The sequence below is a fragment of the Felis catus genome, chromosome B2 (genome assembly GCF_018350175.1).
Source record: "Felis catus isolate Fca126 chromosome B2, F.catus_Fca126_mat1.0, whole genome shotgun sequence".
Taxonomy (NCBI): Eukaryota; Metazoa; Chordata; class Mammalia; order Carnivora; family Felidae; genus Felis; species Felis catus.
In genome coordinates, this window is record NC_058372.1 from 134,004,067 (window position 1) to 134,020,482 (window position 16,416).

Consider the following 16,416-nt stretch of genomic DNA (forward strand, 5'->3'; position numbering starts at 1 on the left):
CGTGATGTGCAACCTCACAGAAGAGAAATAGAAAATCTAGAAGTCAGATGTTGCCTTCGAAAGTGAGAGACCGTATACAAACATCGTGTCACTCTCTAACCTAATATGACCTTAGAAATTATTTTACAAACTCTCCAAACTCTAAAAATCTTTTATGTGACTCCTGTAGGTACTCAGTCATTATTTGATGGATGTACAGATACCCGGGGAAATACATTTCTGTAGGGCTGGCTCTACGGGGATCTCCAATTAAGTCAGAATGAATTAAGAAGGAAGCCACACTGCATTCACTCAACAAGTATTTATTAAGTGCCAACTGTATACCGGTTGACTGGTAACGTCTGGGTTACGGTAGGTAGTGGGTACCCTGGGTAATAGTTCTGTCAGGATGCTCGTCATGTAGCTAAAGACTGCAGGCCACAGGGGAAATGCAGAAATGCAATTTAGTCAACAGAGCAAGCAATCTTGGAAATGCTCAGACCGCATGCGCACCTGGCCAGTGGAACAGGAGGCAAAATGACGACGAGAAAGATTTCTCATGAGATCTGTGAATTCTCCGTATCTCCCCACGGCTTGCCCGCGTGACCTGAAGTATCAACTTTACTCACCCTGTACGGCATTTGACAAAGCACTGCAGGGATTGCGAGACATCTCACTGCTGTGTTTTCTCTTCCAGGATATCAATGAGTGTATTCTTGAAAACTATCCTGAGTGTTCCAACCCCAGATTATTTTACATCATTCCATATTTTTGTGGACAGCATCCCAGATGCAGGTAAAGACTAAAAAGGACAATGGCAGGAAAGCCACCCGGGGGGCACTGCGTGGGGAATCTCTTGTATGCCTACTCCCTCAGCCTTCTGGAATTCAGTTTATGTTTACGATTAATCTCCAAAGATTGCTTTGGAGACTCTGAATGTCCTATGTAGGAAGAAATGAACGGATCAGGGTCTGACAGAGGCCTTGGGACCCGCCCGTGAAGATGTGTAACTGAAATGCCAACCAGACCCTTTTTTATTCTTAACTCATAGCTGTCCCTGCTCAGCCCATGAGATAGTAAAGACCAGCGGACATCACCCCACTGCTTCCCATAGCGCCTGTATTTCATCGGCACCCGTCTTTGCCTACGTGCCCTGTCTAATTGGGTCTGAAACACTGGGCGCTCACACCCCAAAATCTGACAGTGTTTCTCTCAGGAGACACATCTGGTAGAAAGAGAGGAATGCGCTTCCTAGTCCTCAGCCCCTCAGCCTTACTTGGATGCAAGACCTTCTTTAGAAAGTGACTCACTCAGATGGTAAGGCTCTCAGAGTGTGGTCTGCCCACCTCCGGCATCAGCGTCCCCAGGGCACTTGCTAGAAATCCCCACCTAATCACAGTGCCTGAGGTGGGGGCACAGATGATTCTCGTGAGCCTGGTCTCGCTGCAGTTTAAGTTCATTGTACTAGACAAACGTGTAACCTGGAGAAAAAAAAAATGATAGTAACAATGAATATGATCTTCACGTGATAGAAAATAAAGCCGAAGTGACATTTTCCTGCAAAGGGAACACTGACTAGAAGGTCAGTGTGTTCCTGAAAAGATTGAGAGAAGAAACTGTTTCTGAAGTACAACTCATCCGTTGTACTTCTGGCCTGCTCAGTGATTACTGCTTAATTATTATGTGTGTTGTTGCTGTTACCGCTTTGCTGAGTTTCCTGTAACACGGGACTCTGTTTACGGTCTGAAATCTGGAACTAGAAGCGTCAGCTTTCTGCTTTGTCATAAACTTCCTGAGTTCAAGAGGCCTCCCCACTCCAATCCTCACCCCTGTATAAGTGCCTCCTGGTTCACGGTCAGTGCTTCAGACGCTGGGAAGATTTGGGGCCAGATGACTCACTTTCTGTCACAGTGAAGATATTTATTCCAAGAAACATGATCCTAACTCCCTCAAGTGGTTTTTTTTTTTTTTAATTATATATTTCCTAATCCTGGGGAGAGCACTCATGATGCCTTATCCTGGTGCACAGACGATGATTTTCAAAACTCTTTCAAAATGTCCCCTTGTTCCCTCAATTATTTGAGCTGGGTTAGGTTTATTATTACAGTTTTCCAAAAGAGAATCCTGGCTTGCCCAAATTCCCTCGGATGGGAAATGCCAGCCATGCCTGGAGCCCAGCTCCCATGACTCCCATCCTTCCCCCCTCACAGAAATGCACTTGGCTCAGAGATCTGCCTTGCAGATGAGATGAGGCCATTTTCCTTCTGTAAAACAAAACAAAACAAAACAAAACAAAAAATATAAAAGCTTGTCTTTAAACTCTTTAAAAGAATAAGATGATTAGCAGGGATGACCTAAAACTGATTCTGATTTCTATAGAACTACTGTATCAGTAAGTGTCAGATTTCATATCTTCTAGCGTTATTGGTTTGGTCCTTCTGTTAAAAAGCCATTCTGATCGCCCCTTTGATCAGTGTTTATAGGACCTAATTGCCTGTGTGTGTATTCTTCCCCAAAATATTTTGACCAGGGCCTCAGGGGGCGAGGCACCACACACAGGTAAACATGATAGCGGTAAGAGGTGGAAAAGCAAATGGCAGCTGGAAGGCTCCCAGCGGCAGCCATATTAGAGCTGATCCTTAAGGAGGTGGGATTGGGGCTCAAACGAATGGTGGGGGGCGGGTTGAAGAGATACATTCTCAGCATGTTGTTCCTGCATTTCGAAAATGAATCTTTGATTTGAAATCATTTTTGTATCCACGAAGGGAGCCTGGTGAGTGGGCCCTTGAAAGAGCAAAACTGAACGTGAATGAAAACTTCCTGCTTGTGGGGATTCTGGAAGAGTTGGAAGATGTGCTGCTTTTACTGGAAAGATTTTTACCTCATTACTTCAAGGGTGTGCTCAGTATCTACAAAGACCCAGGTAATCCCTTCTGTAGCAAGCTCTTTGGTGTTTTGGGGGGTTACTCACCTTGAACAGGACTCAGGCAATAAAAGGAGTAGAACCTTCTCTCCTGTTAATGAAGAGAAGTTGCCCTGACCTTCAAAGGAAGCTTATAGATATAGATGCCAAAACTGGGAGCTTCAGGTCCAGACCTAAACTTGCCATGTGTGAAAGGCCTGCTGGCTCCATTTCTCCCTTTGGAAAGTGAAGCTGGCAACATTGGCATTGACCTTGGTCCAGGGCTGTTGCCAGAGTCCACTGATGGAAGTGGGTGTGAAGGAACCATCAGGTGATCCTCTATCTGGGCCCTACTTCCATCTGACAAAGCACTCTGGCATATCCAATTCTGGCAATAGAATAGACACAGAAGCAAATTGAACACGCAATTACGATTTTATTCTCACGAATGGCGTGGTTTCCAAATAGAAGCGAGAAATGGAATGCAGCAGAGAACAAGTGCAGAGGGTGCCTGTGGTATCACTGTAAAGATAATTACTTTCAGAAATCCATCATTTATTTTTCTCATTATTATTGTATCCGGAGAGAACGGCAAACAACATTGTTTCTCTCCCATTCTCCTTAATCTACTGCTGCCCTGCAAGCCTTGCATACTTATTCACCCCTCTGGTTGTTGTTTTATCATCCTGAAATGGGAGACAGCCTTCTGCTGTGTAGAAATGAGGTTCCCCAAACAGATGAAAGGTTCCCCAAACGCAGCCCTGGTGCCTCCCGTTCACCACCAGGCAGGGACCTCGCACCCCACCTGCACCAGGAGCAGGTGCCGATGCCCACGTGAACTGGTCTTTGCCCAGAGGGGCCCTGTTACATCAGGTGGCCCCTGCCACCGCCAGGGGTTTGCATGAGGAAGATAACTGGCAGGTGGGTGCTGTCCTGGTCTCAGCTCTCTCCCTCCGAGGTAAATTCTGACGTGCACATGACCAGGAACCTTCACGCAAGCCCTGCAGGTCTGTCTCCTCAACAGGAAATGCAGTTTGAATGGCTGGAAGCATCATCGACCCTGGTCACTTTTTGAAAGTAGGCCTTCCTCTGCCCTTTCAACAGTGGGCAATTAAAAGAATTTGAAGAGCCATGCTGTGACCAATTTTTAACTCTGTAAGATAACATAAACTCGGGTCTTTGTGCAAGGTGAGGTCTGACCCTAAGTTAGACTTTTTCGCAGAAAAAGTTTAGGTTATTCGTTACTTCCGCTCTTTGGCTTTATCTGTTTGTGTAGCATGCGTGTGTGCATGAGTGCGTGTGTGCACGAATACGTGTGTGCGCTTGTGTGTGTGATACATAGTACGAGATAACAGGTGAACGAGGTGCGCCTGGGTGGCTCAGTCGGTTGAACATCTGACTCTTGGTTTTGGTTCAGGTCATGATCCCAGGCTCAAGGGATCAGGTCCTGCCTTGGGCTCCACACTGCGCATAGACCCAGCTTAGATTCTCTCTCTCTCTCTCTCTCTCTCTCTCTCTCTGCCCCCTCCCTCACTCATGCTCTCTCTCTCTCAAAAATAAAAAATCATAAAAATGTTTTTTAAAAAACATGAACGAAACCCTGGAGACACAGAGTTGTCAAAAAAATGAACACACTCTCGTCCCAGCCTTTGAGAAGAGTTTCGGTCAGTCTACATCACACACGCCATCCGTCCTTGGATCTGGAACTAGTATCGTGGGCCCGATAAGTGAGGCATTTTATCTTTGTTCTTCTTAAATACAAATAGACCACAAATAAAAACCCCAGCCCCAAGAGCCCACTTATGTGCTGTTGTCAGAAGATATCCTTTTGACTTCTCAACTGTCATCTCCATTTAGATGCGTGACTTCTCAGAAACTGGGCCTTTGTCCCATGATCCAGAAGCACGTTTAGAACATATTTCTGAAAATTGAGTTACTCTTAGCTCTTGTGGCTTCAGCCGCAGTCTTTCGACCTTATAAAGATTTTTATCCTTTTGAGTTAGGCCTAGGAGTATATTAAATAATCTGAGGCTTGCCGCCTTAGAGAGGGTAAGGGGGGTCCGATACTCCTGTGTGGTGGGATGAAAGGTTTCTCTAAGGCCGGGACCGACACATGGCCGGTTCACACAGTCCAGCGTATTAGTGGTTAAAATAGTGAAATATGCCTATACTGCCCTCAGTGCCCACACTTGGCCACCCTGTCTGCCCTTGCCACGCCCCCTCATCCAACAGTGAGGTAACAAAAGAGGTAATTCACAGGCATAGAGCGAGTCTTCAGGACTCTGGCCCAGTGCTACACTCAGCAAGTGTTGTGAATTCAGGTCCTGAGTGGAATTGGTTGCCACATATTTTGAATACCACCCCAGTGTGACGCTCTCAGCTGCCACACGACATGCATATAACAAACTGAACCCTTGAGTGATTGCTCAGAACTTTCCACCACATTCTCTGGTCTCTCGACCATCTTCTGGAGAGATTGTTGTGTGGTGACATTGGCAGCCAAGCAGCCCCACAACTGCTGTGTCTCAAGGAGTCCCACATCCCCTGGGGCAGGGGACAGGAGATGAACATCCACTCCTGGCCAGTTTCTCACTATATTTTAGCCTCTGCAAAGACTAAGCACCTGCACTGTTTTCTTGTGCTCAGCGCATTGGTGTCACCCAGGTTAAAGGAAAGAGTGACCTCAAGTCACTTTAGCGATCTCATACCAGAGCTGCCTCGTCAGACCATTTTTAGTCTAAATTCTCAGATTATGGCACACCGAAATCATTGCTTTTGCCCTTTTTAAAGAATTTTATAACTGAGTAGCCTAGAGAACGGAAGGAAGAAACACTAAAATCGAAGACACTGCGGGATCTAGTGACCCTTGGATCATTGTAGATGAACTGACCATAGAGCCCGAGTGAGATGCAGACCCCCCACTGGCCATTTTTCTTTGACGCTTGTCTTGTTATTTTTAAACTGTAGGTGTGTGCTGATTTTTAGTAATCCCCCTACAGCAATCCGAAAAATATTTAGACCAGTCTCATTACTGAAGAAAAAGCACTTATAGCAATGACCGTCTGGGGAGCTCGTAAAAATAGTTAACGTCTGTTAGTCAGATGGGTTGTCACTTATTCAAGATAGGAATGATACCTCTTAATTCCTTGCAAATAGTACTGCTTGTTTGACTAGCCAACCATGTAGGGAAGTTCGTAACTTTCCTACGTAATAGCTCGACTGTTAGCCCCCACCTCGTGCATTTCTTGTAGGAGGGTATGCTGACAAGTGAATTTGTCTCCTCCCAAAAGTATTTGAGGAACTTAATTTTTAGAGTTTTTTCTTAAAAAGTTATTTTTTTTATTAATGTCTGTGTTCCGCGGAGACCCCTTTAGCATATCTCAGAAGAAATGTATAATAAGTACTCAAGAGGAAAATAACAATGAGTTTTAGCACATGAATAACCAAGAGAATTTTCTTGAATTTTCTAGAATTTTTCTTCAGATATTTCTGAAATTTCTAGAATTTTCTAGAATTTTTCTTCAGATATTTCTTGCCAACCAGGGGTCACTTGCGGATGTCCAGGGAAGTACCCTGAAGTTTACCACTCAGTAAACTCCACTCAACCTTGCTTTGAGTTAGAATTAGAGAGAACTGGGTCCCAAACAGATGTGTTGGGTAAGAACAGCCAAACTCACTTGTTCGACCTACACAGTCTGATTTCTTTTTTTATTGATTAATCTGGATTATATTTGCTCATTACTTAACCTTTTCAGACTGAGAAACTGGAGCCAGCCTAGAGAAGTTGAGAAGTTGATCCATAGTCACCCACCAAAATGTGGAAGTAAAAGGCAGAACTCAACATGTTTCTGAGCCATGAGTATTAATGTGCTTATGGATACTTTTTCTCAACTCTTAAAAACTGACATGCTGTGAGCCCCCAATATGTTTCTTAGTCATAATTTCTTTAGGAGCTCAAATCACAGTGGTGTTAGGAGCCAAAACAAATAAGCAAATTAATTAAAGGCAGAGAACATGTGAATATCTGTGATAGGAACAGCCCTTAAATGAATGTCCCTTGACTTGGCAAATGACCGAGCTGTTATGATTCAATAGCGCCACCTAGCATCCAGGCGTTGGAACTTCATGACCTAACATTAATCCCCATTATCTTTCTTCCGCTTGGAGGCTCGAAAGCTCCTGTGTCCAATTCTTTTCGCTTGTATTTTAAATACTTTCCGTTACTAGCATTACATTTGTATTCATTTTCAACTTTTTCCCATTACAAATGTAAACATTGGCGCCACAGTAGGGAATTTACTACACTTCTGTGGGTTGCCTTGAGACTCTGGCCACCAACCATTACAAAGGAAAAGTGTGTAATTCCAAACAAATGACTTATGTACTAACTCTGCAGAGTTCATTCATAAACTGAGCGCTTTAAAAAAAATACATATTTTATGTATTTTTATAAGCGATGACAGTACAAATTTAAATATTTTTTTCAACTATGCATGAATGATAATCAGACCTCCTATTAGAAGTATAGTAATGTACTCTGAGTTCATTTGCATTGTTGTATTTAAAGCTGAGGACATTTGGGGCGCCTGGGTGGTGCAGTCGGTTAAGCGTCCGACTTCAGCCAGGTCACGATCTCGCGGTCCGTGAGTTCAAGCTCCGCGTCAGGCTCTGGGCTGATGGCTCAGAGCCTGGAGCCTGTTTCCGATTCTGTGTCTCCCTCTCTCTCTGCCCCTCCCCCGTTCATGCTCTGTCTCTCTCTGTCCCAAAAATAAATAAACGTTGAAAAAAAAAAAGCTGAGGACATCTACATAGAAAATAATAGCAAATATGTTGTAGAGAAAAGTTAATATGGTATGCTACAGGAAACATTCAAGTTTTCCTCCATCTATCAATAAAAATGCCAGACTGGGTTTAAACAAATGCTAAGTGATTAAAGCCTGGCCTATGTATCATAAAGAACAGCCATTCTTTAAAGAAAGAACACTGAGTTGGGAGTTACAGGAGACTCGAATCTTCTTTCTGCCGTGGTTCTACCCATATGACCCAGGGTAAGTGCAATTTTGGTGACTGATCTCTAAAGAATATTATTACGATACTAAAGCACAATGTTTTAGGTGACATGTTCCACCTTTTGTTGGTTAGCACAATTACAGGGTACTTCCCCCCGCCCCCCCCAAAAAAAACAGCAGTCCTTGGACAGTCCCCATTGCATTATTTCCAAGTTTAGTTACGGCAGCTATCGCCACCTAGAGGACATGACGGAATCCTAAATGGAGAGTTCTAGGTTCGGAATCTGCTGTTCCCTGTGGTTGGCGATATGGAGATGACCAACTCAAACTCTCTGGTCACAATGTCCATCCCTTTCTTTCTGTACCGTATGCATTTCTGTTGAGAAGGTAGGATATCAGAATGATTAGAGCACAGAATCTGGGGTAGACAGCCTGGTGGTAAAGCTACTTCTCTGCTGTCACCACGGGAAGGTATAATCCCTCTGAGCCTCAGTCTCCCCATCTGTATAAAATGAAATAAACAAGGGGTGTCTGGGTGGCCCAGTCAGTCAAGCCTCGGATTTTTGATTTCGGCTCAGAGCATGATCTCACGATTCGTGAGATGGAGTCCCGCGTCGGGCTCCATGCTGACAGCATGAAGCCTGCTCAGGATCTTCTCTCTCCCTCTGTCTTTCTCTCTCCCCGCTTCCCCCACTTGCCCTCTCTCTCTCTCAAAATAAACTTAAAAAAACTTAAAAAAAATAAGATGCATAAACAATACAATCCACTTCAGAGTGGAAGCCCTTCGCCCAGAGCTTCACATATGATAAGAGTTCAATAAATAACTAATATTAGTGTGCAAACCACATCACAGGAGAGAAACAGGGCCCGTGTCTGTGAGAAACAGGACATCAGTCTGTCTTTGTAACTTCTACATGGAAAAAGAGAGAGAGAATCTATGATGAGCCTTGACTTATTTTGACAGTTACAGCTGGCCTATAAAATTGTATGCCTTTAGGAAATAGTATTTTTGACTTTGGAGGAGTCAATTATATTCTGGCTAGTACTCTATTTCTGGAACAATTATAGGGAATAAGTTTATTGGAAGTATTCTTACAGTGACACCTTCAGAAGTTGAAAACACACATCATCCTAGTCATTGAGGGTATTTTTTTTAATCATTTGTTTTTACGCCCAAACTCTTGCCAAAATTATCAGGGAGCTAAGATTTCCACTTTATTTTTATCTTATTTTATTTTTATTTTATCTTATTTTATTTTAGAGAGAGAGCATGTACCGTTCAAGGGAGAGGTAGAGAGAGGGGGAAGAGAGAGAAAGAGAGAGAAAATCCTAAGGAGGCTCCACACTCAGCACGTAGCCCAATGCAGGGCTCAATCCCATGACCCCAGGATCATGACTGAGCCAAAATCAAAAGCCAGGCACCCAACCAACTGAGCTACCCAGGCACCCCTAAGATTTTAACTTCAAATGAAACCCACTATTGAGATATGATTGGGGCAATTAACCATTAACTTTTGCTGAATGTTGACTTTTTCAGACTGTTATATATCATGGTGTTTAGTAGATAGAGGATGAGTGTCCAGAGATTTGGTGGATTTTATTCCAAGTAAGACCCTAAGATTCAGTTCTTGAAAAACCTTGAGTTTGTTTCCCAAGTGCAAAATTAACTTCAAAACGCTAAATGAGTAAATCAAACCTTGTCCAGCAGGTGGCAGTGTCTGCACTTTCTCAAGGACGTGCCTGTGGCTTCCTAATAAGTTTGCATCTGCAGGCGGGAGTTTACATAATGCTTGAACACAGATGTATAATTATGTCCAATTTGAGGACTAAAAATGGGATCACAAATATCAAAAATATTCCAAGTACAATTGATTGTAGTAGTCCGAACTACATTATAGGAGAGCCAATGGTAGGCGGTAAAGGGAGTTTTATAATGAAATACGTTTATGTGGGTCAAAAAAATATATACACTGTAAACTCTGGTTTTGCACAAATAATCCATCTCTCTACAATGTCTGTATTAAACAAATGCTGTCTTTCATCCCTCATTTCCACTGCTGTTTCCTACTTCCTATTGCTTTTTGCCACGACAAAACTGAAAAACATTCTGGGACCTCACAGAGACATAAGCTATGGCTGGGAGGAATTCAGACTATCCATTTACAGACACCAATGGCATTGTTTAAAGAACTCAACTGTCATTTATAAAAATAGTATTCCTCTTGCTTTTGGTTATCTGCCATCGGTGTTCTCCATGAAGATTTGGTTTTTTTCACTAGCCAGGACCTAGGTTCAGACACTAATCACATTGGTACTAGATGAGGTGTGTGAGTGTGTGTGTGTGCATTCATTTGTGTTCCCACAACTAAACTCCTCATTATAGCTCAGTCATCTCTGAATAGAGTTGGGTCAGAAAAGCAGTAACAGCCTCTAAATAATAATAATTTGCATAGCAATTTACAGTTTATAAAGCACTTTCACACAGAATATCTCCTTTGAGTCCTCTTGAATCCTCTGAATCCAGTTGAGAAGGACAAACAGTCTTTGTCTCATTGTAAAACGAGGAAGCTGAGATTCAAAGATGGTGAACAACCTGCCCGCAGTTGCCTAAGTGACCACAGACATCCAAGCTTCTGTCCCCAGAGCCGCCACTAACACCGTACACCTGTGACCTTCTAAAGAATCTTTGTGTTTAATCACTAACTCAGAGGTTGGGGGTATTAAGCATTCGTGGTATATATTGCAGTTAAAGGTGAGAGCTGAAAAATAAAATCCATAGATTCTATTTTTCCACCTATGGTCTGTTCGCTAAGGAATTTGAGGTCATGAAACATCATAGATCACTAAGGTATCATATGCCGCTGTATGGTAATCCACATTAGAAGAAGAAAACACCTGATACCTTTATGGTGGGGGGTGCGGGGTGGAAGGGAACAGTCGTGTTAGACCTTTAAAATAGTGTCTAAAAATTAAAACTGAATACATACAACTGTTTCAATTGTAGCTTTTGAGTAAATAGTTTAAATTAACATAAATGTGAACATCCCTTTAAATTAACTTAGACATTTAGGGGTTTTTTTTTAATTTTTTTTAATGTTTATTTATTTTTGAGACAGAGAGAGACAGAGCATGAACAGAGGAGGGTCAGAGAGAGAGGGAGACACAGAATCTGAAACAGGCTCCGGGCTCCGAGCTGTCAGCACAGAGCCCTATGCGGGGCTCGAATCCACGGACCACGAGATCATGACCTGGGCCGAAGTCGGACACTCAACCGACTGAGCCACCCAGGCCCCCTGACATTTAGGGGTTTTTAGTGAACACTTCTAGAAGGGAACTCTGTAACCACAGATCAATAGCTTGATTCACTTACAGGAACATCACTTTTTCACAGAGATTCAGCCTTTAGGGGTATTTAATTGATTTTATAAAAGCTTAATTTGCAGCAAATATGTATTATGTATAGAAATAGATGTATATATTGTGTATTAGAAGTAACAATTACCATGAATTATATAGTTTTATTTTTTTTTTAAATTTTTTTTCAACGTTTATTTATTTTTGGGACAGAGAGAGACAGAGCATGAACGGGGGAGGGGCAGAGAGAGAGGGAGACACAGAATCGGAAAAGGCTCCAGGCTCTGAGCTGTCAGCCCAGACCCCGACGCGGGGCTCGAACTCACGGACCGCGAGATCGTGACCTGGCTGAAGTCGGACGCTTAACCGACTGCGCCACCCAGGCGCCCCACCATGAATTATATAGTTTTAAATGCATTTTTCACTTGCTTATTGATTTTCTCTTGCCTTGGTACCATTCCTCGTCCAGTAGAAAGGATCTCCAATTTTATTATTTGAGAAGAGAAGGACAAGAGGACTTAATTTACATTGATTTTCCAATAATAATTTTCCAAAACTATTTCCCTTCTGTGAAAACTAACATTTAAATAGCATAGATAAACTGAAAATTACAGAAAAATTCAACAAACACATTCAGCCACTGCTTAAATGTCTGCAAGATGCCAGTCCTGGGAAAGCACGCTATAAAGATCAAGAAAGCAGGGTCTAGCCTGAAAGCCATTGCACATAGGACCGGGAAGTACTTCCTGGTGAAGGTATTTGTGCCAGGCCTGGAAGGGGACATAGGTTTTCATCAGATGGACACGGAAGGGGGCATTCTTGGCAGAAAAATAACATGAATATAAGCAAGGAGGGGTGAAGATGCGGAAGTACCTGGAATGCGGGAGGCACGGGGTGGGGGTGCTCCGGCCCACGCTGGCCCTTCCTGCTGACTCTGCCTCTTGGAGCTGGGGGCCTCAATTCCTCATAACTCAGTCACCCTGCTGTTGCTAAGACAGCTCTGCCCAAGGCGGGAAAAGTATCAGCAGCTTCTGCTCTCTGTGTGGTACAACCTGGAGCTGAGTCACTCACACCAGTCTCAGAACCAGTGGCCAAGCCACAGTTGCCAGAGGGCCATGTGTCAACCCCAGACTCCCGCCCCCGCCCCCAGTTTCCCTGCCCTCCGCCAGTCCTGACCACCCCCCAAGAATCCCTCCCTTCCTAGCAGTGTGTCGGGATAGTGCCAGCTCCCCGAGTTCCTAGCACGAGGGTTCTTCTCCTTGCTCTCTTCCTGTCTCCCAACCTCAGATCCAGCCACTCAATAGGCTGGGGACACCCACTGGCTATATGCCTTGGGCTGTCACGGGGGCCCCCACCACACGTCGGTCAACACCAGTTTCTGCCCTGCCTAATCTCCCAGATTCAGTCCTTTGCCCACCAGCATGGACTCCCTATCCCGGGTCCGACCCGGCTGTGCCCCCAACACTGCGTCTGGTCTTCCTGGTCTCCCAGGCTGGAAGCCCTTGAGATCATCCTTCCAGAACAGTCTCCCTCAGCCCCTGCCTCCCACACCACACATCCTGAGAAGTTGATGTCCTCTGAGTCCCAACCTCATCATCTGGAGAAGCCCGGCTGCCCCCCACAGTGTGGCCAGGCCTGGGGGTGTGCAGTTTTCTCCCCTATGATTCATTTCCCCCAACAAAGAGCTGGCTAACAATATCTGGGTGTGTTGAAGGTCCCAGCATTCCTCTGTGTTTAGAGGTGAATTTCTTCTACTTTAGAATTTAATAATCACTTCTGCTTTGAGCAGTTTTAAGTTGAGCTTGACACTAATATGCTTCGCACTGAGTAAGAATATTACTAAGGGGTGGAATTAGTCACCACAGATTTCAATTTTTGGACTTTCCTGATAACTCCACAAAGCTGAAATGCTTCTAAAGCCTGAGCAAAGAAGATGAAAGAGAGACCTGGCCCCCAGGGGTGATAGCCGATCTTCAGAAAACACCCTGCCATCTTACTGCCCTCTTATGCCCAAACTGCCAAGGTCCCCGCCCACACCACGGATTCGTGTGGTAACTCGCAAAGAGAGCCAGACAGAGAATCTCAGAACGGTCTTTGTATCCTTGGCTCATGGCCTAGCTTCCCTGACATTCTTTGCTTATAAAATGTACCCCCAGCTGGGGTGAAGTACAATCCTCACCCATTTTGCATGACTCAACATTTTACCATGGAAGCTTCTATTTTTGTTCAGCTAAATCTTTTTCAAATAAAAGTATCATTTCCTGATTTTTTTTAACATTTCAGACATTTTTATCAACGCATCGTGCTCTAGCTTTTCACATCTTGCAAACAGTGTTGAACTGTGAAAGAATACAGTGGAAAACCTCCAAATATACCTGTGCACAGAACATTGCTGCTTTTCGCGGTTCCTTGTGGGTTATGCTAAGCACATTTATTTCATTGTCCCTAAACCCATGGAGAAATGCAGCATAATTCCCCACTGATGAGAAGAGGAAAGTTTTGCTTGTCAAGTGGAAGTTTCAGATACTCTGACTGGAAAGTCTTAGCCCCCAGTTGTTACCATGTGCTTAGGGATTTCTGCTGTGTTCTCAGAGTCAGAGACTGCCGGAGCTATTTTTCAACATTTGATCCTAGAATTTTATCTCCCTGATTTTCAGCTATGTTTTTTAAGGTGATGTGTGTATATAATTAACAATCCAAAAGTACAAAAAGACATATAAGGAAAAGCAGCAACCTCCTCTTCCAACCCTGCCCATCGTAAAGTTTGATTTTTTCCAGGGGCAGATGCTTTGAGCACAGTTAGCTGCTTCTTGTGATAATCACTACACGACTTAAAACCAGTATGCAAGGCTGATATTTCTTGATTGATTTCTTCGAGAAATTTAGTTCTCTTATTCCACCACCCTCACCTCTACCTCCTCCCCTGCCCCCCATCCTCCTAATATGGTTTATAGCCACATTTAGGATATGTAGTCCCATTTACATGACTGTGACTGTACATTTTATTGACGGCTGATCCAAGTAGTACACCATGATTATATTTCATTTCTTGCACAATTTATTGTTTTCCTGGAATTAATTATTGCCTTTGTTTTATTTGCCTAGATTTATTTGTACTTATCAAAATTTTCATATGTGCCATTACATCTGTTGTATCAATACTACTGTTGATATTGTCATTATTATTGGATAAGAACATTTTCATATTTGCCACCCCCCACCCAAGGACCCCTTCCCCTCTTCCACCCACAGCTCTCTAACTTCCTGCTTCAGTCTGGGCTGATTACTCAGAAGCTCCCTGCTGCTTCCCTTTGACACATTTCTGTATTGGATCCCTGGTCTCCTGAATTCCAAAGATCCTGTTTCTTGATTTAATCGCTCTTTTACTTCAAGATATTCCCAAGTAGCTTCCTGATACATGGGAAGTAAATTTATTGAGACATTGAATGTCTAAAAGAGCTTAATATTCTATCTCACTTGGATCGCCAGTTTGACTGGATATAGATTTCTTCAGACATTAATTCCATTTTTCACTTCTTTTGCCATGACTTTCTCAAACTCTCCTTCTCTCTCTCTCTCTCTCTCTCTCTCCCTCTCCCTCCCCCACCCCAGGGTCTTCCCTGTGTTCCTCTTATGAAATTTTACAACATGCCTCAGTATGCTAAGTACTCAAGCTGTATGTGTATATATATATATGTGTATATATACATACATACATATATATATTTAATATAGATATATATATACAGACAGACACACACACACATATATGGTTTATATATATAATATATATATAGTTTATATATGTATGTATATATATAAGTATATATACAACTTTCTTTTTTCAATTTTTTAACATAGTGTTTTATTAATTTCAAGTGTACAGTATAATTATTCAACCATTTTATACATCACCCGATGCTCATCAAGACAAGTGCTCTCCTTAATCCCCATCACCTATTTCACCCACCACCCACCCCTGGTGACCATCAGTGTGTTCTCTATAATTAAGAGCTGCTTCTTGATATGTTTCCCTCTCTCTCTTTTTTCTTTTGCTCACTTGTTTTGTTTCTTAAATTCCCCATGTGAGTGAAATCATATAATATTTGTCTATGACTGACTTATTTCGCTTAGCATTATACTCTCTAGCTCCATTCATGTCATTGCAAATGGCAAGATTTCATACTTTTTTATGGCTGAATAATATCCCATTATATATACACACCACATCTTCTTTATCCGTTCATCAGTCGGGCACTTGGACTGCTTTCATAATGTGACTGTTCGTCAATAATGCTGCAGTAAACATGGGGGTGCACGTACACCTCTGAATTAGTGTTTTGTACTCTTTGGGTAAATACCAAGTAGTGTGATTGCAAGATCATGGTGTAGACTATGTTCAATTTTTTTGAGGAACTTCCATACTGTTTTCTACAGTGGCTGCACCAGTTTGCATTTCCACCAACAGTGCACAAGTGTTCCTTTTTTTCTCTATCCTTGCCAACACCTTTTGTCTCTTGTATGGTTGATTTTAGCCATTCTGCCAGGTGTAGAGGTGATGTCTCATTATAGTTTTGATTTGCATTTCCCTGATGGTAAATGATGATGAGAATCTTTTCATGTGCCTATTGGCCATCTATATGTCTTCTTTGGAGAAATGTCTGTTCATGTCTTCTGACCATTTGTTAATTGGATTATTTGTGTTTGGGGTGTTGAGTTAAGTTCTTTATGTATTTTGGACACTCACCCTTTACCAGATACGTAATTTTCAAATATCTTTTCTCATTCTGTTGGTTACCGTTTAGTTTTATTGATTGTTTCCTTTGCTGTGCAGAAGCTTTTCATCTTGATGTTGTCTCAATAGTTTATTTTTGCTTTTGTTTCCCATGCCTCAGGAGACAGATCTAGAACAAAGTTGCCATGGCCAATATATAGTTACTTCCAAGCTTAAAATGTCTTTCATTTCTGGGAATTTTTCTTTTTTTTTTTTTTTCCTTTCATGATTTTATTGTACCCATTTTCTTTGTTTCATTTATGGAATGCTGTTGGTCAGATATTTGGGCCCCTACATTCATTTTTTTTCTCCATGCTTTATTATTTTTTCCTCTTAATTTTCATCTCTTCCACTTTTTATTCCTCTGGAAGAGTGCCTCATTTTGCATTCCATTCATC

General features: G+C 42.7%; 1 protein-coding gene across 5 annotated transcripts in view; it reads left to right on the plus strand.

Moving 5' to 3' along the window:
• Positions 1-16,416, plus strand: part of UST (uronyl 2-sulfotransferase) — a 318,873-nt gene that overhangs the window by 251,513 nt on the left and 50,944 nt on the right. For all 5 annotated transcript variants that reach the window (XM_023254493.2, XM_023254491.2, XM_023254490.2 and 2 more), the window contains exons 6-7: positions 677-774; positions 2,745-2,902. In XM_023254493.2, coding sequence (XP_023110261.1) covers positions 677-774; positions 2,745-2,902 — 256 coding nt within the window. The remainder of the gene's footprint in view (positions 1-676; positions 775-2,744; positions 2,903-16,416) is intronic.